This window comes from Gymnoscopelus microlampas (assembly GCF_963454915.1).
Source record: "Gymnoscopelus microlampas genome assembly, chromosome: 5".
In the NCBI taxonomy this organism is placed as follows: Eukaryota; Metazoa; Chordata; class Actinopteri; order Myctophiformes; family Myctophidae; genus Gymnoscopelus; species Gymnoscopelus microlampas.
In genome coordinates this window covers 37004724-37032086 of record NC_139942.1, presented here as the reverse complement: position 1 = coordinate 37032086, position 27363 = coordinate 37004724, and the positions used below count along the sequence as shown (strand labels likewise).

Below are 27363 nucleotides of genomic sequence, written 5' to 3'. Positions count from 1 at the left end.
CATTGTTCGCAACAACCCTATCCTCCATGACAGCTTCCTGCTCTGCAGTGAAAACTGTACCTCTGCCACAGGCACAGGGTTGTCTTTGAATTCTATAAAGAAATGGATGAGAAAAAAAGGATGTTTCAAGAATTCTGTCCCAATGTTTCATGGTTCCAAACCAAACCCCCTTGTTTACAAAGAAGAGATTTTTTCGAATGGCGGCTCTCTCGGCTCTGTACAAAAGCAAGATCTGCACAATAAACAAGCTGAGGCCCCTTACAATAGAAGTGTTTATTGTCTCCGCCAGGCCGAAGGCATGGCGAGAGAGTATGTTTTACCCTCCGTCCGTATGTGTGTCCGTGTGTGTGTCCGTGTGTGTGTCCGTGTGTCCGTGTGTCCGTGTGTCCGTGTGTTACCACCAAATCTCCGGCACCGTTGGCCCGGTCGCTGCGAAACTGTGCACACACACTCCCTGGATGCCAATTCAGAACCTCTGCCTCAAATTTTTCACATGGGCCTGTTATAGCGCCACCAGGAGGCAGATTTGTGCAAAACCCATTTTTTCACATTACTCCTACAGTTTTTAACCAAACATCATGCAAATCGGTACACAGTATCTCTATAGTCATGTGATCAACCCTGATCTGTCCAATTCCCCATATTCCATCCTCATTGGTTAAGGTTGCCATCCAAAGTTTGCAGGATTGGTCCGTTTTGAACAAACTGCCTCAAACCATGAACGCAGCTTGCGATTTCCGTGAAATTTCACACGCACATTCCCACTAGGCCGAGGAAGAAATGCCACCCTTTTCACATTGGCCTGTTATAGCGCCACCAGCAGGTCTAATTTAGCAAAACACATTTTTGGAACAAAATGCCTCAAATCATGAATGCTGTGTCTGATTGCCGTGAAAGACCTAAGAATAAATGGCACCATTTTCACATTGGCCTATTATAGCGCCACCAGGAGGCCAGAATAACGTACCTGACCTGGCGGAGACCTGTGCTCCGAGGAGCACTTTTTCTAGTTTGTATTATTTTTCATAGTTTACATACGCACGCACGCACGCACGCACGCATGCACGCACGCACGCACGCACGCACGCACGCACGGACGCACGCACGCACGCACGCACACGCACACATATATACACACACATAGCTGTTCATCAGGCCATAGGCCTTTTGTTTGTTTGAAGATCCTGCATTGACAAACAGTGTGTCAAACATTTCTTAACATAACTTCTTCTTATTCATATTCTCTCCTCTTTTCTGTCCTCTCTTAACTCTGCTTTGTCTCTGGCCCAATGTCTGCATTCACAGACCTTACAATAATGTGTGTTCCAGATAAGACAGGGCTCAGAGTTATCCCACATAACATTGGCATGAGATCCCTCTCGCAGACTCTTGGAGACTGTTATGCACACTTCCATAAATATGCATTGCTGCAGACAAAGCTTGAGGCAGTAGCCTACAATTCATAGAATTGTGATGTTAAAACCGGGTATGACTATATAAACAGGTTTTATAAACGGGTGCGAACAACAAACATTACAATTAATTATTTGGGGCCATGCATTTGGGAATGTTTTGAAAGTGGTTATTGGGGCGATTTAATGTACGTCAACTTAACTCAGTTTAATTTCATCCATGGTCCTTTTCCCATTACCTGTCACGGGAAGGGACATTGAGGGGAAAGTAAAAGTTGAATTAATTATAAAAAAAACACATTGTATCTGCATTTGAGGTGACGGAACACCTTCTAGAGGTACCGAAGCGCAGGAGGCAGGTCCTGGCATTAATTAAGCCCTGGTTGAAGACCAGGAATGCTGTGGCAGGGTACGTTCACGCCAAGTGGGGACTGGGAAGTATACTAATTCTAATTTGGAGAAATCCACACGAGCAGTCCTCCAATTCATAATTCCTGGTCAGAAACTCTGGGCTTCACACGGGACGAGCTCTGGTCAACAACAGGGTAAATGGTGACGTAAATAGAGTGCAAAGAAAAAGATTAAGTCATACCAATTTCTGCAATGAGGTTGAGTCTGCAGGTGAGTTTCCAGACATAAATACACCTCTCTCTCTCTCTCTCTCTCTGTCAGGTGCACTCCCAGTCGATGTGAACATGGAGGAAGATGCAGTCAGTCGTGGAGAACTTTCCACTGCAACTGTTCCAACAGTGGCTACACTGGTGCCACCTGCCACAGCTGTAAGCACACACACACATGAATGCATGCACGCACGCACGCACGCACAGAGCTTCAGAGAGAGAGAGAGAGAGAGAGAGAGAGAGAGAGAGAGCATGTAAAACAGAGACAGCAGACAGACAGGCCAACATCATTCCCTCATCACATAATGTATGTGTGCAGATTCATGCCGTGAACTCTGTGAGACAGGGAGAGAGAGAAGTAGAGCATAAGAGAAATAGGCAGATTGTTCTTTCCACTTAACTGGATTTGAACTGTTAGGCTGACCAATCAGGGCTCAGCATTATAAAACCATTAGATGAGTAATGCTGCAGGGATTGGGGGGAAATCGGAGCTATGACTAAAGTGATACAATTCCACTTGCTTTTAACCACGGCAATGAAGTGTGGTCATGTGCTCACCGGCTCAGAGTCAACTCCTGCTAATCTATTTGTAATAAATAAACATTAATAAATAGTATGCATGCATAATGTGTTGTGTGCATACGTGTGTGTGTGTGTGTGTGTGTGTGTGTGTGTGTGTGTGTGTGTGTGTGTGTGTGTGTGTGTGTGTGTGTGTGTGTGTGTGTGTGTGTGTGTGTGTGTGTGTGTGTGTGTGTGTGTGTGTGTGAGAGAGAGAGTGTGCGCATGCGCAACGCAGCATAACACTAACACCCAGTACTGCTGTTCTCTACTGTGTGTGTACGTACATCCATCGGTCCATCCATCCGTCTGTTAGTCCGTCCGTATGTACGTACGACCGCCCGTCCGTCCGTCTGGATCCATCCATCCATTTTTAACAGTTCACTACTGCAGTACAGTTTGTTCTCTGAATCTCAACGCCTGAAGCCAAGTAGGATCTGCATTTATACCAGGACCTCTCTGTGCATCAGAGACACAATACCACAACACAGATGATTGACCTATACCTAGAGTGTTACAGACAGTAAAGGAATTCTGGAACACATGATAGACCATAATCAGACCGAATCATGTCCATCAACACAACATAATATTCTTGTCCCAGAGATAAAACATTAAAAAAAAAACTAAATTGTGGGTTGTTTATCTTAAAAATATGCTAAGGCCTAGCTGAATAGGCTGATGCAGAGTGCAAACAACATCACAGCTGATGGTCCCAGGACTGTAGTACTGCTCTGATTGATGGGACTTTAATGGCAGCTGCTTTTCGTCCTCATTTCAACCCTCCAGCGATATACGAGCGGTCCTGTGAAGCGTACAAACACCAAGGCAACGCGTCTGGATATTATTACATCGACGTGGACGGCAGTGGAGACATCAAGCCGCAGCTCATCTACTGCAACATGACGGGTAAGATGCATGAGCATGCGCTCGCGCATGAGCACACACACACACACACACACACACACACACACACACACACACACACACACACACACACACACATGCACACACATGCACGCACGTGCACTACGCACACAAATAATCACAACTCTGGGAGTCCTGGTTCTGTATTCTGGGTCTGTTCACAGTAAAATGCTGAGTGTACATTTTAAATTGAGGATTTTACAGTGTGGAAGGACCCTGAGGAAAAGTACTTTATTAGATTAATCTCTCTCTCCATCCTCATCCATCCTTCTTTTCCTCATCCTCCCATTATCACCTTAGTTCACATCACTTAACATTATCATAATTCTTTACTAAATATTCACATTAGCATAATCTTGAATAATAATGGTCCTCTATTTCTCCTTTATCCCCTCCTCTCTCTCTATCTCTTACTGTCCCCTCTCTTTTTCTCTGTCTGTCTGTCTGTCTGTCTGTCTGTCTGTCTGTCTGTCTGTGTGCCTCTCTCTCTCTCTCTCTCTCTCTCTCTCTCTCTCTCTCTCTCTCTCTCTCTCTCTCTCTGTGTCTCTCTCTCTCTCTCTCTCTCTGTCTCTCTCTCTCTCTCCATCTCTCTCTCTCTCTCTCTCTCTCTCTCTCTCTCTCTCTCTCTCTCTCTCTCTCTCTCTCTCTCTCTCTCTCTCTCTCTCTCTCTCTCCCACCAGTGGAGCAGACATGGACGGTGGTTCAGCACAATAACACAGAGCTAACCAGACTACGTCCCTCCCCGGGGGCCAATATGCACTCTGCGTATTTCCACTATTCATCTGAAGAGGAGCAGCTAACCGCCGTCATCAGCCAATCAGAGCACTGCCAGCAGGAACTGTCATACCACTGCAGGAAGTCTCGTCTCCTCAATACACCAGGTAAAGCCTGTTGGTTCTCTCTAACCTTTCCTCAGCCTGCAGGGAAGCTGTGCTGAGCAAAACAAAAGAGAAAAACGCCCATCCAACCAGGCTCAGGTGCCAACTACTGAAAGTTCATGAAAAGAAAAAAGTTTGCACACTGCCTTTGCAAACTCCTTCAGTAACGTGATAGTTTATTTCACCTTACTTGACATTTCGAGGTGTGTAACTTTTCTTCAGACATCCTCCACCAAATAAGTATCCTTTATTTGTTTATATGTTGTTCAGGTGAGTTGACCAGGTTCCTCCACTCCTGACATCACAAAACTGCTCAACTGAATGTTGGGCAGATTTAGCTGTTTAAACACCTTTTTTCCAACATTTATAAAACATATTTTTTGTTTATGTAAATGCCAAATTATAACACACATACTGTGTTATTAGTTGAATAGCCAATATTTAAAATTATATGTTACCCTGCCTTTAATCATAGCTCTACTCTGTGATAATAATAATCTATGCATGTACAAATATTTGTTTTATCTCTGAATCACTTAGTTATACCAACATTTTTACTACTTTTGTAATTGTAGGTTAATCATTTATAAAGGTCACTATTTTCCTTTTGGCGAAAGGAGACCTTCCACACTAGTTAGCATTCAACGAGTCAACGAGTCAACGAATCAACGAGTCAACGAATATACTACCGGTATTTGACTCTACTGTACAGTATGTCATGTTTAACGATGCCTTGCTTCCCACACATCTTCTGACAAAATATTGAATGTATCGTAGCTAAAAAAACTATTTTGTAGTTCTACGCACTACCAGAGAAGTTGTACTGAGCTTGAATTATCTTTGGGAACATTTGTTGAGTACACAATGCTCTTTTTCAGCATGTGAGTGCTATTATATACACTTGCACTTGGGTACAATGCAATACTATTTTAATCAGATACTGCTGTTACTGTAGATGAGCAGCTCCAAAGCAGCAGTAGGTGTTTTAAGTGCTTTGAAAACACTCACCAAGACAATCGTTGATGAGAGAGGTTCTCATGAGCACACTCATTTGGTTTCCCTGCACAGAGCTACTCAGAATTTAAACAACCCAACGTCTCCAACCTGGAGCGTGCTGATCTCCTCTCCATGTCACAAATCTCAGCACTGACTTTCCCACCAGCATCTCAGCTCAAAGTTTCCTCTTTGCTCCTCAAACCAAAGAGTGTATTTGCCAAGCCCTAGCTTTGGAGAGCTCTGCCTGAAGAGCTTAAAGGGGATGACAGATAGAAAGCTTGACGCTAGAATCACACCCAACGATTATAGTCAACACTGGAGGCATCATCAAGTAGGCGCATCAAAACCTGTTGACACATCTTACAGAGCTTGGTTCTATTTTCAAGTTTCGATGCAGGACACAGACCATCCCAGCATTGACTAGATCAAACTTGTTTTGCAGTGTGTATGAAGAATGTTCAGTGCCGGTGCTAGGTAATTTGGCGCCCTAGGCAATATTTTTCCTGGCGCCCCCCCCCCCCCCCCCCCCCCCCCCGCACCGCCACCGTTTTCTGCCACAGCGCCACCTAGATTCTGGAAAAAAAAAAAAAAAAAAAGTTTTTTTTTTTTTTTTTTTTTTTTTTGCGCCCCCCCCCTAGTGGCGCCCTAGGCAACTGCCTACTCTGCCTAATAGGGCGCGCCGGCTCTGAGAATGTTTTCACTTGTTTGACCGTTCCAAATTCTCTTTTTGAGAAACAGAAGTTTCTTTTTTATTATTATTAAATAGACGGTGGTCTCCACAGGTCCTGAAAAATCATATGCTTGTCTGTGAAACTACAGTAGCCCCATCTACCATTTGCACGTATTGTCTGGTGACGTCAACGCTTTAAACATCAGAAATATGTATGAGGATGACGTACAAAAGTAACCTGAACTGTATGACAAGCAAAGTAGCCGCATAGCGACGCAAACACATCAAATTCTCCCACCTTCGATTTAAACAAGTTGCCTCATGTGACGGCATTGATACTTTCGTTCTGTCAGTCCTATTAGTGCAAACAGACCTGGTTTCTGGTGAAATACTTCCTTTGCTAACTGTTTAGAAACATATACAGTACATAAATAAAACATTTTGTCATATTATTATGGACTTTAGTGGGAGACCTGAGATCCAGCACTGCACACATGTTCAAATGTCTCCCAAATAGAACAAAGAACAAACACCCCCCAAAGCTCTACCACAGGTAACAACAAAGTACTAAAAAGTAGTAAAACAGCTTGATAAACTGTCAAAGCTGTGACAGTACAAAGTGATAAATTCACAATGCATTTCAACAGAGAGCAAACATGATAATTATGTTTACCACCCACAACAAACTGTTTTTTTCAACAAACACATCAATTGTGCTCTTCACTGCAAACCAATTTAGTTTCAGAGATTTTTCATCCCATTTGTCTGACAAACAGATCATTTAGTGTCTGTTTAGTGTCTCCTGCACACTGGTTAGTTTGTCTTTTTTCAGATAAAGTGTTTTCTGGTTTTCCATGGTTTCCTCCTGTGTTATTTGTCATTTATTGACCTTAATGATTAGGAAATCACATTAATGCCCTGTCTCTATTATCCTGGGGATAAATGTGGACTGGCTGTCCGGTTTGTGTCTTCATCTTCGATAAAACAAACGCTAGTAACAACAGATATAACTCTTACGATTGAATGCTTCACAAAGTTTTGCCACTTTAAATTCACCTGCTTAAAATGTTATCAGCTCATTAATTGGCCGTTATTAGTTGTAGTAAGGACCATAGATTTGCTGTAATATGGCCTACTCTATCTACTGGCATGAGAAGTAAATGCAACAAGCGATACCATAAGCATTTTTTAAACATAATCACTTTTTTTAAGCGGTGCTAGGAGCTTCTACAACTGACTTTGTGTGCATGTACTGTATATGTCCATGAAAGGGAAGGCAAAGCACAAATGCACACACAGGCACGACGCACACACGTGCGTGCATGCACACACACGCACGCGCGCAGCCGCGCACGGAGAGACACATTCAATTGTTTACTAATAAAGGTTTAGTTGACCGAACTTATGTTCAAGAGTCCACATTTTATTCTCTTATTTTATTGTACTATCGTGCTGCTGGTCTTAATTGTATTACGTTTTTATGTATAACTCCTTTTATATTTAATTGATTTAGGTAGTCCGCAGTCTTTGTGAGGTTTTGGGTGGGTGACTGCACTAATGGAAGCGCAAAAAAGTGTGTAGGACTGCAACTCTGCCTTCCGGTCTCAACTCTGGCTTGTCAACACTGTGGCCATATTTCTAGATATGAGTTGTCATACATAATAAATGTAGTATTCCCTATGTCTTTTCCATGAAGAAGGACGCATTGACAAGCGTTTCCAGGGGTTAAAACTAACAAAAAGAAAGACCTGACTCTGACTTTCCATGAGCGCTATCTCTGAGCATGTCAGTTTATACCCCCTACCAGGACGAAAAAATAGACAAGAAAAACGCATAGCTTCTATAATTATAAACATACTGTACGTAATAACCCAACCCTCACAAGGACCCCTAACCAATAATCCTTTACCATGTCTGATCTAGTTGATAGTGACAAAAAGATGACACTTTTGTCATACGACAAAAGTGACATTGGCAATACAAGAAATTGTGCTTCGAGGCAAGTATGTCAAATTGTTGTACCTGTACGTACTCTATAAGGGTTTCTCAAATAAATGAAGTAAATAAAATAGGTGAACCCAAAGAGATAAAGGTAACACTGCTTTTTTTTATTATGGGTTGAACAAACTAGAAAGGAAAAATAAATAGATGCACTGATACTCTGGCTGGGAGTAAGCTTGAGTCTCAGGGATTTAGCATCTTGATATCTAGCTTCAGCTGGGAAAGAGGAAGGAAACAGAGTCAATGTTCTGAGTAGAGAATACTAAGATATTCCTGAGACTATTAGGGGCGGTGTTCACACAAAGTGTTTTTTGAGTTTGCAGTGCCTGTCTGCAATGCATTGCTATGGTAAATACGCTCTGGTGCGCTCTTCTTCCCAGCGCCCGATCATCGCGCTTCAGCGCTCGATAATCTCCTGTCTGGATGGATGGATGGATGGATGGATGGATGGATGATACAGTAGATAGATAAGAAAACGACAGAGAGAAAAGGGAGCATGAAGGAAGAGAGAGGTGTCTCTCCTCTGCTCTTTAGGAAAGTGCTGAGCCAGCAGAAATAATTCTATTGTGTTTTGGGCTCTCATCCTTCACTGCACTTCATATTTCTTACTCTTTCTCACTGACGTGAAGCAGTCCTCTGATGTATAGGATCAATGCTCTCTGTGTAGTCGCTGTCAGTGTAGGAGGTTGGAAAGCCAAAGGCATCTTGTTCAATCGGTTTCAGCCGTATAACGTAATACTGTACGCTGTTATACCGTAGTGTATGCCACTGTTTCTCAAGGTGGGGTCCAGGGACCCCCAGGGATCCTTGAGGTAATGAGCTAAATGATTGATTGTTAGGAAGCAAATGGACCTTTCCAGTTCTGTAACTCTGACAGAATGGAATCTAATGGACCTAGAATGGAAGCAAATGGATTTGGTTCCAATTGTACACTCTCAGAGTTAAATGAATACTGAGGATTTTACAGTGTAGATTGGGATCCCAGACATTATTTTTTGGGGAAATCATATGAATTGGGGGTCTGTAGCCTAGTGCCTATCAAACTGGGGGTCCTTGAAATTAAAAGGGTTGATAATCACTGCTGTATGCTATGGTGGTTATTAATGCTGAGTGTGTGTTGTCCATCCGTATGTGTTCACTTGTATAAACTTTATATGTGTGTATTTAGCCCTTTCTCTGCATCTGTGTGTATGCATCTCCTCTCTGTGTTCATGTGTCTGCCTCTGTGTGTGATCTCACCACGTGTCTATGTATCGCTATGTTACTTGTGTGTTCCAGAGGGATCTCCGTTCAGCTGGTGGCTTGGAGGTCCAGGTCCAGGTCAGGTCCAGACACACTGGGGCGGAGCTCCCCCAGGCAGCCACCTGTGTGCCTGTGGCCTGCAGGAAAACTGTGTTGACCCAAGACACTTCTGCAACTGCGATGCCGACCGCTTGGAATGGTACAGTGTTGTTAAATATTAAACAAATATAAAATAAACTATTTTAATGTGAGCTACATTTTGTGCCTTTAGATGCACATTAGATGCACACGTTGATATGGGAAAGCATGTCTGTAATGTTAACTAGACGGGGTCTAATAACGGAGTGGCTTCCATGTGGATCTCCATGTGGATCTACGTCATGAGACGTATGACTCCAACTTTGGGCAAGGTTTCAGCTCAATCCGTCCCAATCCCATTGACTTCCATTATGAAATTAAAATTAAATATTTCAAAATGATATTTCAATTAAACTCTAGATGCTGAACCTCTAGTGTGATACAAACGGCTAGCCTCCTGCAGAGCCATGGTGTAAAAATATGAGGAAATTCTCCGATTTATTTATCGAAGAATATTCCTTTTCCATTACAGATAGAAATCTATTCACATGGGATGATATCGCCTAAGTGAATGCCCATAGTGTTTTATTGTAATCACTTTTTTAATAGTGTGGGAAAACGTGGCGGTGGGGTGGGGTGGGGTGTGGTGCAGGGGGTGAATTAATAAAGTAATGCAGATGAGATTGCACAGGGATATACTGGTTGCGGTTAATCTCATTAGAGATGCGCTTACCTCTCCCACTCATCTCCCTGCGAGAACCGCCTGCAAGTATTAAAAAGTTAGTCTGTGTCATCAATCAGTTAAAACCGCTATACTGAAGGTTCTGTGAATGTTAAACGATACGTTTCATAGCAACGGGGGCAATCTTACCTCAACACTATGATAGGCTTAACTGAGAAGAATTTGGTATAAATATAAATAGACAGGTGACACTATGTATTATGCTCATTTAGGTGATTTTCTTTTCCAGAGTTACATGGCGCATTGTGTTTCTAGCTAAAATAGCCAGTCTAAAAGCTCACAACGCTTCACATTGCGACAGGTTGTGAGCTTGTAGATCTGTTTTTTTCTTTTTTAATGTTTGAACATTTTTTAATGTTCTTTTAAAATTGCGCTTATAATGACATGCTCATAGGGATAGCAGGTTGAAAGTGGTTAAATTATTCACTAGGATTTTACTGCGTGGGAAGAATCTTACAGTACCATTAACTCAGCAAATGCTGTAAGCAGCCATGTTGTCATGTCCAAAGCCCAATCCCTCTTATTTCATCAAAAAATCTTGTTCAACAGTGACTCTATTTTTACAGATTGGAGCGTCTCCCGTCGTTCAATATTTCATCAGGTTCATGAAGTGCTGAATGCGCCATAAGCTTTCAAGTCCTGAGTATATTTTTAGACAGGATGTTCCAGCAACAAGCTCACTGACAGGTCAATTTTCAAGAGACTATAAAATAGTGGCTCATGGGAAAAAAGAAAAGAAAGGAAAAATTATTGGATTGCCAGGAAGCGTGCATATAGTGTAGATACAGATACAGTACCATACAGGCTTATGATTCATCCTTTTAAAAATAACTCACCAAAGGATCCTCCTAGACACTGACTTGTTATGATAATCTTAAGTTATTTTTGGAAATGTTCTTGTCGTCCTCCAAGAACAAATTAACACACTATGAAGATAGGCAGGTATTAATCTGTTTGTATTCAGATTTCAAGTTGATATTGAGTTAATATTGAGGAACGCTAATACATTTCATTGCCAGCATTGAAGTCAATACATTTCAATGCCAGCACTGACTGCTGCTGGCTGTGCTGTTGAGCATTTGACAAATACAACTTTAAACTTGACATGTACAAAAGTTGTATTCCTTTTGCCCCCAAGATTCCAAAATGCGATTTCCGAGATAGATAGATAGATAGATAGATAGATAGATAGATAGATAGATAGATATACTGTAGATATACTGTAGATAGATAGGTAGATAGATACTGTAGATAGATACTGTAGATAGATACTGTAGATAGATATATAGATAGATAGATAGATAGATAGATAGATAGATAGATAGATAGATAGATAGATAGTTAGTACAAGCAATAATGCAAATGTGTCCTTTGACAAGTGCATGATGGCTCATATAACGGGACAACACAGAACAAGTAAAAAAGTAAATATAATAGCGAGCTTTTAGTCACTGTTCCAGTGTTCATTATTCTTTTTCTTCTATCTTTCCTTTCTTGTTCTTCTACCTCTTCGTCTTCTCTCTCTTTTCCTTCTACTCCACTTGTTTCTCTTCATCCTTAACCCCTCTTCCTCTGACAGGGCCAATGACTCAGGCCTGCTGACACACAAGGAGTATCTTCCTGTGCGGTCTGTTGTCCTGGGAGACATCCAGAGAACGGGCTCAGAGGCTGCCTACAGGGTGGGGCCCCTTCGTTGTCATGGAGACAGTAAGTCCATGTTCTGGGGCAACGATTCCTAACCTGTGAGGATATTGCAAGTGGGCCCCCAAATAATTGGCAAAACACTAAGAATGTAATGATAATATAAAATTTAAGAGGCATGGTATTCTTTCTTAGAAAACCTTGGGAAAACAAATCGTTGTGATACAGATAAATAGGAACTTAAATACTACTTGATCCAAGCCGGAACGCAATCGATTGATTGATCATTAAAATAAACTGCTCTGAAATAAAGCTCTGAAAATGCACGCAGTCTGCCCACTTTAGGTGGTCAGATGGGTGGGCCATTTTTGAGATTTTCAAGTGGGCCCTGATCAGAAGAGGTTGGGAACCTCTGTTCCGGGGCCTTGTTGGTTGCCCTGGCTACAATTTAGCACTGGGAAGAGCGGTGACCTTCAGTATGAAATAACTGTCACTTCTCGACGGATCTAACTGTCCCGATCTCTTTCCCTTGTGTTGCATTATTGCTTTTCCAATGATTCTCATTAGTGCTGTTTTTAATTGTAATTTGCTACTAATGAGGCTTATGTCTCAGTGGAGCTTCCTGCATTAACACAGGTTTTGAGTGATAGACCAATTGAGTGAGCCTGACTGTTGATCAAATGACTTTGGTCAAACAATGACTATTTAATTTAAATGGAAGATAATTGCCAAACATCCATTCAAGCTATGTAAAGATAAAAATGTATAATGTATTAGCTTTATTTGTTCATTAGCACTCAAATATTTCAGATGTATGCCAGTGTAAATAGTGTTAGCACTGCCTGGGTCTGTCAAAGTTCATCCATTATCAAATGGTATTAGACTGAGCTGGCATTGTTTGAATTGAGTGGGTTGTAACCGTAAACATTCTTCAGATTTAGTCAATTAAATCCTTCATGCTCTTAAGTAGGTGTTTCTCAGTAAAGTGGTTCTTTGAAACATTGGTAATGTCACCTCTCCGTGGGCCTCTACAAAGTACGCTGTTGAACATTGCTTGAACAGAGTAGGTGGTAATGACAACACATCATTCTGTCTTTAGGTTTAGTAAAGCTAGCACCTCATAATCAAAGTACCAGTGTGAGTGAGAAATTCTTTGAAGCAGAAATAGAGCTGAAAACAGGTTTTGAGTCATCAAGGGTCTCATCACACCTGCCAATCAACGGTTTAATTAAGTCCCACTGTCACATCCAGCAGCTAATTAAGATCAACAACTACTGCAAAAACGTGTTTCCTTTCATGGTTTTCTTTTTTTTAGGCTATTAATACTGGCTTTTAATCCTCTGTATTAAAACAAGTATGAATGTTTTTCTTCCTTATTTAAATTATTCATAATTGCTGCCTTGAATGACAGGCACGGAGAAATACATCAGCTTAAACAGGAGGGTTGCTGCTTTGTTGTTAGCTAATTATTTCTTTGCAGTGTGATTTCCATTTAAAGGACGACTTAAACATGTCTTCTCACCAGGGAACTACTGGAACGTGGTGTTTTTTGACAAGGAGACATCGTACCTCCACTTCCCCACATTTCACGGGGAGCTGAGTGCCGACATCTCCTTCCTGTTTAAGACCTCAGCCTCGTCTGGGGTGTTCCTTGAAAACCTGGGGATCAGAGACTTCATCCGCATCGAACTCAGCTGTAAGTAAAACATGGAATTCAATTGTTGCTTTATTTAAATGTGTTGTTTAGTTATTATTATTAAAGGTAGGGTAAGTGATTTTCTTTGGTTAAAATAAGGGTTAAATAGCTCTATATTCTGATAGTACTCATTGCTATAGAGTGTTTGTTCAGTAAAAGGAGTCTCCTTGTCTCTCCAGCTCTTTATAAAACAGAAAATGCATTTTCGTTTCAGTTTCATTTCAGATTTTATCCAATCAGGGTAGAGAACTCAATCAGGATATAGATTAAACAAGTTAAATTGGAAGTGATGACACTAAGAAAGGAGCAGGCACAATTGGAACTGGAACACTATAAAAATGAAGCTTAAAAATGGGTACTTTCTCCTGATTGGCTGAGATTTTGACACCTACCAAAAAATGTATTTTCTGTTTATTAAAGAGCTGGAGAGACGGGGAGACTCCTGTTACTGAACAAACACTCTATAGCAATGATTACTATCAGAATATAGTGCTTTAACCTTTTAACAAAATACTTTTTGTTTTTACCAAAACATATCACTTACCCCAGTGTTTATCAACCCTGGCAAAGGGCCCAATTTTGGGCCGCGGCTACTGCTGAGGTGTGCCGCGCTGTTTGAAGAAAGTGTGAACCCAGCCCCTCGAGAACAATAGCGGTGATCGTCCGATACGGCCATCGTTTCACACACAGCCATGCCCGAGTCCATTCAGTGTAGCGACCATCACCCATAGGAATGCAAATATGTTGTCCTACCTGGTACTGTATAAAAGGGGCACACGGTACCTGGTACATGCTTTGGCACTCAGTATTATTACTACAAGATGATGAGAGCTCCACCAGCAAAGAAGAGATGCACCCAGGGCCAGAAGACCCTAAATTCTAGGTGTGCCCTGGGATATTTTGGCTATGCCAGGTGTGCCTTGGCACCAAAAAGGTTGATAAACACTGACTTACCCTACCTTTAATTGTTATAGTTAGTATCATCATATGCTAATTTTTTGGGATACTACAAGAATAATAACAGTAATATAAATCTATACTTCCAAGTCATCAGTGTGCTACTGGACTAATGGTGGTACACTTTCGCTATGTCTGTCTTATGTTTTTCCTATTCAACAACAACACTGTCAAGTTATCTTCATGCTACGGCATGATCCAGCCCAGTAAATGCAACTGTAATATTAAACCATGTCTCTCTCTTCCTTGCTCCCATTCTTGATCCATTTCACCTCATCCCTTCTTTCCTTTCTTTCCTTTTGTTTTCTTTAATTTTCTCGTTTTCTTTTCGTTTCGTTCTCTTAAAAATTTTTGTTTTCTTACGTGTCTCCTCTCCTCTCCTCATCTGTCTCAGCCCCTACAGAGGTCTTGTTCTCCTTCGACGTGGGGAACGGCCCGTTGGAGGTGCGCGTGGAGGCGGGCGCTCCGTTAAACGACGGCCGGTGGCACCGCGTGCGAGCCGAGCGCAACGTGAAGGAGGCGTGGCTCCTGGTTGACGCGCTCCCTGTCGCCGTGCAAGAGGCCCCTGCCGATGGACACATCCACATGCAGCTCAACAGCCAGCTCTTCATAGGTGGGTGGGTGGGTGCTAGCATGCGTTTGTGGATGGATGGGTGGATGGGTGTGTGTGTGTGTGTGTGTGTGTGTGTGTGTGTGTGTGTGTGTGTGTGTGTGTGTGTGTGTGTGTGTGTGTGTGTGTGTGTGTGTGTGTGTGTGTGTGTGTGTGTGTGTGTGTGTGTGTGTGTGTGTGTGTGTGTGTGTGCGTGCGTTTGCATTTTCATGTGAGGGGCAAGGTTATTATAGTTTTAAATTTTTCATTTGTTTTCATGTTTTATTTTGTTTTGACTTCATGTTTTCAATTTCAGTTCGTTTTAATTTGTTTTTAAAGCCTGTTTACTAGTTGAGTTTATTTTTATTTTTTTATTTATTCAAGTTTTAGTTATTTTGCCGTGTGTGTGTGTGTGTGCTTGTATTGGAGTAGTTTAGTACCTGTGTGTTGTTTCTTTCATTAGTCACAGAGTGCTAGTGCTAATGACTGCTTGGCCATTACCTCTTAGTCCTCTTGAACTGAACATCTGTCTCCTCTCTCTCTCTCTCTCTCTCTCTCTCTCGCACGCACGCACGCACGCACGCACGCACGCACGCACGCACGCACGCACGCACGCAGACATAAACGAATGCACGCACCCAAACACACATACATGCACAAATCTGACTTCGTAACATACTGGTTCAGTCAGTATGAGTTGTATAGACAGTAGGCTATGTTGGAAACATAATAGATATTAAGCCTATAAGGAAGGTGAGCCGACAGACTTGTTTTGAATATAATCAGACTCTGCTTTTGGCTGTTATTTGTCGATTATTCTCTGCTGTGTGTTATTTTCGGCTACTGAAATTGGATGATTCTGTCTTACGTTACATTGTGCTGGGTTGCATTGCAATGGCCTATCTTATCTTATAATCTTAGCTTAACTTTTATGTATTATGGGAAACATTTTGCTGTTATCTATTAGCTCTGTTCCTGGAGCCCTGTGCATCTCTACTGGCCTGTTGGACTGAATACTTCTTGCTCTTTCATGTGATTCTTTACAAACTGTTCCGTGTTTGTTCAGGGCTGTCATATACTTCAGTTGACTCAGTTCTTTATGTACAATAAAATGCATCTTCCTCCATAGTATCTACCCTTGTTGGGCTGGGAGCCAAACCTCAGTAGGAAGGGAGTTCAGCTTGTGTGTGTGCGTGTGCGTGTGCGCGTGTGTGCATTAGGAACAAATTCCAAAATAGGATATTTTGGAATTTGGAAAGCACGTATATTGTATAAAATATGGTGTAGTGCTATCGTTCATTGTTCCACGCTGTGGTACATTCACCTACTGTACTATACTCATTCACATACTGTCCTGTTCACAGAGGTGGATGAAGTTACGTTTCTTCAGTAGATGTTATATATCTATATACCCTATAACTCCCTATAGTCTGCAATCAAAAGCCAATGCACCTAGAACCAGTGGTGGACAAAGTCCTCAACCCCAGTATACTTGGGTCAAAGTAAAGATAATTCATCACTACGTCAAATATTACTCAACTACAAGTGAAAGTTTCTCTGTCAAATATGTGCTTGAGTTAAAGTATTGGAGTACTTGCTTTTAAAAATACTTAAGTATTGAAAAATGCATGTTTTTAAAGTGTAAGTATTCAAAAGTACAAATTACAAAGTATATTTTGTTTTTATATCAATGCATTGCTGTAACTATGTTAATACATTTTCCAAAAAAAAATAGTGTCAAAAGTACAAATTGTGTTTGAAATGTACAGTAGTGTAGTGGAAGTCACACAATTATCCAAAAATACAAACACTCAAGTAAAGTACAAAATATTAAAAAAAAATCACACCCAGTGCGAAGTGGGCGGTGTGTGGTCATCACAACATGACTCACTTAAAAGTCCATACTGCTATTCATAGGGCTGCACATGTGTCATGTGTTTCGCTAGCCAATCACAGTCCTGAATTTGCAAAGTCAGCCAATCACATTACAGCTAGTGGTGATGACACTAGCTGTAATGTGATTGGCTGACTTTGCAAAAGTATAGATTTGCATTGACTGTGGAAGGGTTAGGGTTGTAGACTGCGTTGTAGACTATTGGCCAATCACGGTGCAGGATTGGTCAGTGTCCAAAACTCACTTATAGGGGGCGGTTACACCGCCCCAAAAATAGTACAGTACTGAAGTAAATGTACTTAGTAGTTACTGTCCACCACTGCCTAGAACCCATACACAAGTAATACTGCTTCCTCCAGAACCCTGCGTGACCTGCTGGCCTGGGCCTGAACCCATGGAAAAAGGAAAGATAGATGATGTCTCTCTCACCTGTGTTATTCTGCTATTGACTAGCTGCCACTTGTCATGGAGCTGAACTGGATACGTAGCAGCTGTGTTGACAGTTCTATTCACCGGAGGGTCTAATACATCTTCCTCTGCAGTGTTGTGAACCCACCTGCTAGACCGGGATTGAATCCCGAGAGAAAGGATGAGAATATGCTGGCTATTTCACGTGCGCGGAGCCGCCTCTCTGGCTGGATGCCATCAGCTGCTCAGCGGTATTGGATGTGGAGTATAGCTGAGTCGGCGCTTCGTGGACGTTGTACAATAATCACACTCGATAACCAACTGTGCATCAGGCCACACCGATGGAATGGATCATGCAGGCTTTGTGTGGGTGGCCGTGTAAATTCATGCATTTGTGACTTACAGTGTGTTCATGTTTGTGTGTGTTTGAAGGTATGTGTATTATGCATAATTAAATTCATATAAATATGCATATATGTGCGTGCATGCGTGAGTGTAGGGGTATCTGTGTGTGTGTGTGTGTGTGTGTGTGTGTGTGTAGGGGTTTGTTTGTTTGTGTGTGTGTGTGTGTGTGTGTGTGTGTGTGTGTGTGTGTGTGCGCGTGCGTGCGTGCGTGCGTGCGTGTAGATGTGTGGTGATACTGCACTGTATGTGCATGCATATAAATGTCAAAATGTGTGCATCCGCGTGTCCATGTGTAATACATGTACATCCTTTGCATACCATGCAAGTCAGTAAGCTGAATCACACTGAGGTACGCTGATGTGTTCTTTTGCAAATCTCTTGAAATTATCTTTAGGTAAAATCACAAAGTCGCCATGCCATCAGTTGTTCATTATTTCAGCTACAAGTCTACTCCTGACAGCTGCTGATGAAAATCTGTGCCCTTCACATAAACTTCACCGCTACTGCAGTCCTGCTTAATTCTCTGCTCATTTTAACTTCAATACGACTGTATGAGTTGATGTTTTCTGGACACAGAAGAATATTCAGACTCAATAAATCACCACACATCAGATCATGATAGTAAGGAACCTACGTGTATTGGTGTGTGTGCGTTCATGTTTGCATGCGTGCATGCGTGCATTTCATGAATACACTCCTCCTATGTTAATCTAATCAACGCTGCAGCCTTGCACAACTGCATATTTAACTTTTCTCTGTCTGTGGAAAACTAAAATTAAAAATCCATTCTGTATCAACAGGCTTTCTTCATTCAGCAAATTATGGGTGTCATTTCATATCAGTAAACACACATTTTGAAGGGAAAATCACCCAACAGACAACAATGAGATTGGACAGTGGCAGTGGCAGGGTGTGATTGAGGTGAATTATTGGCTGAATATTTTTAGCCAATAATCCTTTTACAATAGCCACCAGGAAATGACTGTCAGCCTTTTTTCCATGAAAGCGGGATAGGCCTGTTTAGTATTTACCGCAGGTTTATCGGGACAATGGAGAATTCAAATGTTTGAATGGACATGCCCTGGCGTGTGGGAATGGTTTGTAAAAATAGGTGTGACTTGATTTTGTAGCAGAGCAGTCCTGCCTATCGACCGCAAGACTAATACATGTAGCTCCCTTAGACAATATGGGGGATTCACCCAGGATTCAAACCTCTGCCTCCCACATGGGAAACAAAAGGGAATCCCTCCCTCTATCCATCATCAACCTGGTCGCCAAAGTAAAACATAGGCATTGTACTACAAAACACAGATTTGTTGAATAACTATGTTTTTGTACCCCCAACAATTGCATATGAATATTTCCAGATGCAGACCATGTCTAAAGATACAATATAACAATTATTTTCTCATTACTCAACATTTAACCACAATATTTTTTTCTTTTTTCTTTTTCACATCCTTGTTATTATTGAGTCTGCATTGAGAGCATTTTTCTCACTGTTGAGTTTAATTATATATTTAATATTTCTCAACACAGAAATTCTGTGTAATATAATTTTCAAGGAGGTAGTGTAGTGTTCCCCTTCCGTCTTCCTTGCCATTTGAGCCATCTCAAAGCAGATGCCAGTATTTATTATTTTTGATGCTGTTGGCTCTCTGCTTGCGATAGCAAGCAGACAGTGCAGCAAGTTACCGCTTCTGCGTCTTGTGTAAACGGCATACAGAGGTATTATTAGAAACTGAAATCATGTTTTGATGACAGCACTGCAATTATATTGGAGTAGGTTACATTAAGACCGCAGTGTGTCTGATTTCAGCCACACCCAAAAAAATAACTCAAAAATGTTCAAGTCATCTAACTCCACGATTCAGTTAAACATATTTCCCAGATTTTTAAAGCTAAATTTACATGTGTGTCAGAGAGAGAGAGAGAGAAGGTTGGAATGGATTTCTTTTGACTTCGCTGGGATTTCAAATGCTGTCATCTCTGAAGAATGGGAGGTTGTCGCATTTAAACTCTTGAGACTAAAAGATTGCATCTGTAGTGTGAGGACAATAGTGTTCCAAAATGGAGGAAAATGCCACTGTCAGGTTGTAATTCTGTGAACAATGGTGGGTTGGACTCAGAGAACAATATGTTGTCATTTCTGATCAGTATTGGCACACTCACACTTTATAATTTACAGACCTACAGTAGCATAGCAGATGCACACAGCTATTGATAATTTGGACATGGAAGGCTTCTTTCTTTCTTTCTTAATTTATTATTTATTGTCGCTTAAAATATATTGAATTTAATATTTTAATGAATTGCTAAATTGATAGTGTTATACAATGATCATTTATTTTTAAACTACATTTAGAATAGTAATGTCCTGATTTCAGTTTGTATGATGGTTTATTTATATTTAAGTTTATCGTTATTTAGAGATGATTATTTTGTTCAATAGTGACAATTAATTGAACAAATTGGAACAAAAAATGTATAATAATAATAGTCATCAAACCTATTTAGCTGCAGATTAAACTAATCATGTGTTAGTTTGATATAGGTGTGCTAGCCTAAGTAGCAAGCACTGAAAATGTACTATTCTCAAGGTCACTGTCAGATCTAGTATGGATCCATAGCTGGTTACCCTGCTAAAGGAATGGACATGCTATGAAAAATCTATGCTTGCCATATTTTATAATAATATACTGTATACTGTATGAACTATACCATCGCGATGGTAGCATTTCCCCCCATATGTAAACAAAAGCTTGTCTTCAACAAGATGTCTTCAACAAGGTCACATTGTGTATTGGCTCATATATTTAACTAAATACAGATCCCCATGTGTGGTCTTAGCTTAGTGCACATCAACCACACTGATTCGTTTTCATTGAGAAATGCTACACGCCTGCTTGCCCACTTACCCTAAGCACATTAATGCACACGTTACTGTAAGTGCCTACATTTAAGCATACAAGTGCAAATCAAATGTGGATAATGGGATGGGGAACTGTTAGTTAGTCATGGTGATAGCCACTTAGCCAGGTGTAGCAGAGTAGTTCCACTAGAAGCCTCATTTCTCCCTTGGCCAAAGTGTGTTTGACTCGGGTTTGAATTCAGGCGGTTAGACAGGTAGAAAGATGGACAGTCAACTAGTCAGCAGTCACCAAACATGAACCACCTCATATTAATTATATCAGTTCTACAGCCTATAATAGTGTATTTAACCCAGTGCTCGGTCTGTAAAGCTGCTGGGTGAAAATCCATTTGGTATTACTGTACCAGGCTTTTTTCCCCCTGCAAATATTATGGGTGTCATGTCATATCAGTAAACACACATTTTGGAGGGAAAATCACCCAGCAGACAACAATGACATTGGACAGTTGCAGCGGAAGGAGGGAGATTGAGGTGAATATTGATTGGCTGCACATGTTCAGCCAATAATCCTTTCTCAATCGCCAGCAGGAAATGACTGTCAGACTTTTTCCATATGTGAGCAGGATTGGCCTGTTTTGTATTTACCTCAGGCTTATCAGGACAATAGAATAATAGTCTGTGTAGCAGAGCAGTCCTGCCTGAAAACCAGAAGCCTAATATCTCCCTTGGCCAATGGGGGGACTCCTCTTTAGATGTTTGGTTTCACACATGGAAGCCCCAAGTTTGAATCCGGGTGGTTAAATCTACATTTCCATTAAATGAAACAACAAATGCTACAAATTCTAAAACCACAGGCCCTAGAGTAGACTCGAGCCAACCCACTGGAATAAATTACATCTAGACAAGGTCCCGTGCAGATATCAATGAACCAGCTGAGTAGTGTCCACAAAGTTTACTGTTGTCGTTGTTATGGAGTTATTAAATTGCAAATAAGTCACCGCTGAGGTCTCTCTCTCTCTCTCTCTCTCTCTCTCTCTCTCTCTCTCTCTCTCTCTCTCTCTCTCTCTCTCTTTCTCTCTCTGCTAACCATGCGTGCTGCTTCATTTGGACTTGCCTTGTCTTCAGGTATTTATTCTTCTTTAGAATCTGACATATACAGTATGTAATGGCTACTCAAAGCGATGCGTGTCAGAAAGATCAATGCTTCATTTAGGATACTAACTATAGGATAGAACAAAAATGACTCAGACATAAATTCACAGACAAATTGTTGAGCACAGCCTATTTGATGAATGTGTTATTGATTGGTCACTGACTTCAGATCGGATATGTTGTGCAGCGAGGTGGTTACCGTAATAACTCTAATAGATTCGATGTAATAATATTTCAAATCAGCATAATCCTTGAAATAGTGGATTCGGACGGCATCAATCACACCAGCTTACTGTGATTATGAGACCACTGAGAAGTGTTTCTTGGAATTGCTTCCAATTACCAGTCACACAGGTGGATTCTTGTTTCACTCACTTACAGCATTATTGGAAAGGATGTGTTTATTGAAAATGGTAGAGTTCAATGCTACAACATCACTAGTAACATGACGGGCATGTATAAAGGAGTGCAATCACATTTAACATAATTAAACCTGGTCCTGTGCACCAGCCATACATTCAATCTAGTTGAAGTGAATACAGTTTACTGCTGCCTGACCAAAGAGGTCTTATCTTGGATGCCCCATAGAGTGCACGCACGCACGCACGCACGCACACACAGCGCACACACAGCGCACACAGCCTGACTCTCCTCTGTCTCACTCTGTTTTGTTTTACTAAGCTATTCTTCCATGAACTGATTTCCTTAAACCTTGTAGCATACTCACCTCGATTGTTTTAGCACTTGCCTCTGCCTTCAGGGTGTTCTCTATGATGTTGTTGAGCCATTTTCAAACTAAACATTGATGTTTCCAATGGCTTGGACGTGCCCTCAGAATGGACCATTGTAAAAGTGCACCCTTCCCTCTCTCTACCTGGAAAGAGGAAACAAAAGAGGCCAAAATTAACCAGTTGAAGAACTGTGAGCTGAAAACAGCAAACCTAACTTTGGGGAAATTCAGCCTTATGTTCCACGAGGAATGAAGAGGATTATGCATGCTTTTCTGCATTAATATAAGCCACAATATTGTCATACAAGGCGTAAACAAGCGACAGTATATTCCTGTGTGCGAATATGTATTTTGTATAGTTTGATTATGTAGCCATAATATTGGCTTGTATTCATTTATAAACCATACAATGTACACTGTATTTATGAACCTTTTAAAAATTCGGGCATTGTACCCGATTGTTTGGATTGGTGAGCCTTAGTAATGGCTTGTATGGATTCATAAACCATATTACTATGTACACTATGTTTATGAGCTTTGTACAGATTCATAAGATGTTGTATTCCATTGTTTGGATTAATAACCCATATTACAGCCTTGCGTGGATTTATAAACCATAGCGTTACCCAAGTTCAATTTATTTTATTGCCATTTATGGTTGTTGAATGTCCATACCGAAGCAATTGAGAGGGCATGCAATAAAATACAAAAACAAATTGTATTGCATGGTTTCTCAAGCTGTTGCATTGCCTTGTATTAAGCCTTAGTTTACTATGGTTGTTTTGCTATTGTGTGCTTTCACTTTTGTGTACAGTGAAGATATGACTTATCCACTGGCTCTGTGTTCAGCGTCAGAAAATGCACAGCCATGCAGTACTGTCATCACACCATGTATACGTACATGTTTGCTTTGATGCTCGCTCATCTCAATGTCACATATCCTTATTATCAATTTCATTATTCAATTATCAATTATGTAAAACTTGACGTCAAATGCATTATATCGCATATGAAATATTCATTTGATAGCTTTATTATAATATAATTTATAATATTGCTTTCCATTAATATCAGGGGTTGTTTTGATTATATGCAGAGAGACGGGAAGACAGCCAACATACAGTAGACTTTCAGACAGACAGACAGACAGACAGACAGACAGACTACTGCACATGGTGCTGAGCCACACAGTTGAATCCTTAGTGTTAATTTACCTCCTAGATTGTACAAACTATCATGGTTAAATTAACACTCAGGATGTGTGCAGAGAGATGGCTAATAAAAGTCTCCCTGGAAGTAATTTCCCTGCTACAACTTTGTGTTTCATCTATGTTTCATCACCCTGTCATGTTCTTAGAAGAAAAGAAAAACCATACTGTTGACAAAGACGTGCTGGGGATACAGGGGCGACGCATGGCTCCTCTATAGATGACAGGCAGATGAGGGAGAAGAAAAGGGCACAGACAAAGCACCCAGTGAAACGTTGAGGGAGTGAAAAGAGTGTGTTGGTGTGTGATGTGTTAACCATGCTGTGTCCAACAGAGACAAGACGAGTAAAAACAACAGTGTACACAATTACTGAAACAGAGAGAGGGATTTGTGAATACGTAAAATAGTGTGAAACGATACATTATCTGTGCATGTGTGCACGTGCATGCGTGTGTTGCAGAGCTCCTTGCATCTAGTGTTTTAGTGCTGCTCATGTGCTGTGTTGAAGTTTCTGTCACATCGTCTGCCACTCCCATGGTTTATTTGACAATAAATAGGAAATATAAAAATGTGGAAAATGTAAAAAAGAATCCTATTCACAATCCCCGAAAGCAATGATCAGACACTAGCTTCCAATAACAAATGTTCTTTATGCTCCTCTATGCTCCCCTATGCTCTCCTCTCCTCTCCTTCACCATCTCCCTCTCAGCTTTCATGCATAGCAATGAAGTCTAAATGGCTTGGGTGGTGCAGGGTTGCGCCACTGCGGCGCAGGTGACCGGGCGTTCCACAATTCAAAGGACGGAAGCAGGGTGGGACCTCTGTTGCTGCACTAGTGACTCATACAGGTTGTTCAGGGGGCCTGTTCAGCAGGGAGAACTAGGTTGTATACCATGCTCCACCACTGTGTTAATCCCTCCCGGTGAAACTCCTCACTATCAGGTGAAAAGAAGCGGCTGGTGACTTCTCGTGTATCAGAGAGAGTAGACACATTCTTATTTCCTAATGAACGAACCAGTAAGGGTCAGCAGTGTCAAAAGGACTACAGTACAAGGGGAAGTCTGAATTGAAAGAACAACTGTGTGTGTGCATGTGTGTGTGTGTGTGTGTGTGTGTGTGTGTGTGTGTGTGTGTGTGTGTGTGTGTGTGTGTGTGTGTGTGTGTGTGTGTGTGTGTGTGTGTGTGTGTGTGTGTGTGTGTGCGCGCGTCCATTTGTTTTCAGGAGGTACAGCATCCAGGCAAAAGGGTTTTCGGGGCTGTATCCGCTCGCTGCAGCTGAACGGCGTGACCCTGGATCTGGAGGAGAGAGCCAGGATCACCCCTGGGGTTCGGCTCGGCTGCCCGGGACACTGTAGCACCTACGGGTCACTCTGTCTGAACCAGGGCCGCTGTGTGGAGAAGTCCAGTGGTTTCTCCTGTGACTGCAGCCTGTCAGCCTACACTGGAGCCTTCTGCCACACGGGTACTACACACACACACACACACACACACACACACACACACACACACACACACACACACACACACACACACACACACACATACACACACACACAGAGACTTGGATGGATGGATACACAGACATACATGGAGGTATAGACAGCTGGTCCTCATACCAAGGACTCCTGGTACGGCTGGTTTTCCATACTACTTGGTGAGCAGTTGCATTCACTTACAGTACATACTTACAGTAATATTTTTGCATTCAGAATGAATCATTGTCTGTCTGAAAGTGTCTGTCAGTGAGTCTTCACATTATTCAGCGTGAACAATCTTCTATCATCAATAGACGGTGAAGATGTATACTTTGTGAAGAAAATATGTTCAAATAAGTCATCACATGGCTCTGGCTCTCTGATTTGCGATTCCCTTAACATCAAGCCTTGGTTCTTGTATTAATGACACTCTAAAGTATTGGAGCCGATCTCATAACTGTACACGCTGAAATGAAGTCCCTTTTACTCATAAGCTGCTGTTGTGATGGCTTTGTCTTGTCTGGTTGGCTAATTAGGCATTGAACAGTTAATTGAGACTACATATCTTTCAGCTCCAGGGGAAGTTGATTATCTAACTGATGCAGTGTGAAGATTATGTAAATACATTGTATTCATTTTCACGGGTGTGCTATATTCATAACTATGCAACTATTAAAAAGCTATTCATTATTAATTAATCTTTCAAGACCTGTCAGCACCACTGCCCTAAACATGTACAGTAGTGTTGTTAGTAGGAATAAACACAGAAGCACCCGGGAGGAGGTGGTGCCCCCATTTGGTAAAAACAAAGAGATTTATTTTCCTTTTGTTTTACCGAATGGGTTCCCAGATTGATAATTAATAAACCCACTATACTGCATGTCCAAAGGAGTTGAGCATTTATAGTTAAACATTTTCAAAAATAGAAAAAACACAGATCTACAAGCTGTGATGTGACATGTTGAGAACTTTCTCAGAAAGTGCATCGATGGGAAATTGATGTAAAATATGGGCCGCTATGAAGGTAAAGTATTAATGGGGAAAATAGCCGATCTTCACGTTATCAGTCCATAGATTGGCACGCCACCGAGGCAGGTGCTGGAATGGGATTTCGTGATGTATTTCACGAATCACCCAAAGATGAGTTTGATGGAAATGTAATTTTAAATGCAGGAAATATAGGAACTGTAAATGAGATTGATGAGAAATCAATTGTGTAATGAAAAGGTTGCTTAGTTTCCAGATGCCAGAGATGAGAACTTATATACACATTACTGACAATTACAGTAATTAGGCAGTGCAAACACTCCCTCAATAAAAGTATGTTAAATTGTATTGTTCACAAAGGATAAACACTCAATAATCAACTCAAGTGATACAATTAACAAAACTGTATAAAAAGCATCTGTGACGCAGCTGATTTAAAAGGCTCAGAATGAGATAATGAACTCCACTTTTAATGGCTTTACATCTGCTGCCTCCCTTTCTCCAGAGGTCTCTGGCCGCATCAACATTATACATAACCCATTCCTCATACTCCTATTCAATTTTACGTCTGAGACAAAGTCTAATTTGCTTCTTTTAAGACCAAAAAAAAAGAGAGAGCAAAGTTAGACTTGTGCTTTGCTTTGCTTTGTGATCAATAAATAAAAACCCTAAAATACCAAGGCACTCTGCTTTGCAAGAATTAAAAAACCTTTAATAAAGGGGCTTAGTCCCTACTACGCACTTCAACTCAGGGCATATAACAAGTGACAGCTTAGAGAAATTACAAGGTTGGTGTCAGACACCAACCTTGTTATTTTGACTTGCTGAGTGCAAAGCACAAAGTCTAATTTCTCTCAAATTCTTTTTGGTCTTACAATTTCATTCTATAAGTCCTTGGAAATAAAGGAAAAAGAAAGAAAAGAAAGGATCCCAAGACCACCTATTTTTGTCTCCGCCAGGCCGAAAGGCATAGCGAGAGTATGTTATGCACCCTGTCCATCCATCCGTCCATCCGTCGCCTACTCGGTCTGTGGACAGCTAATCTCCGGCACCGCTGGCTTGATCGCAGCAAAACTGTGCACACACACTCCCTGGATGCCAGAGCAGAACCTCTGCCCCAAATCTTTCTCAAGGGCCTGTTATAGCGCTACCAGGAGGCCGCAAAACTATTTTTTTGACAGTACTCCTACAGATTTTGTCCAAATATCACGCAAAATCGGTACA

General features: G+C 41.3%; 1 protein-coding gene across 1 annotated transcript in view; it reads left to right on the top strand.

Moving 5' to 3' along the window:
* Positions 1-27363, top strand: part of cntnap3 (contactin associated protein family member 3) — a gene marked incomplete at its 5' end in the record, with an annotated part of 133493 nt that overhangs the window by 88362 nt on the left and 17768 nt on the right. The window contains 8 exons of the mRNA XM_084057561.1: positions 2085-2191; positions 3380-3499; positions 4198-4398; positions 9341-9503; positions 11704-11831; positions 13291-13461; positions 14813-15031; positions 24900-25139. Of these exons, the coding sequence (XP_083913687.1) occupies positions 2085-2191; positions 3380-3499; positions 4198-4398; positions 9341-9503; positions 11704-11831; positions 13291-13461; positions 14813-15031; positions 24900-25139 (1349 nt within the window). The remainder of the gene's footprint in view (positions 1-2084; positions 2192-3379; positions 3500-4197; positions 4399-9340; positions 9504-11703; positions 11832-13290; positions 13462-14812; positions 15032-24899; positions 25140-27363) is intronic.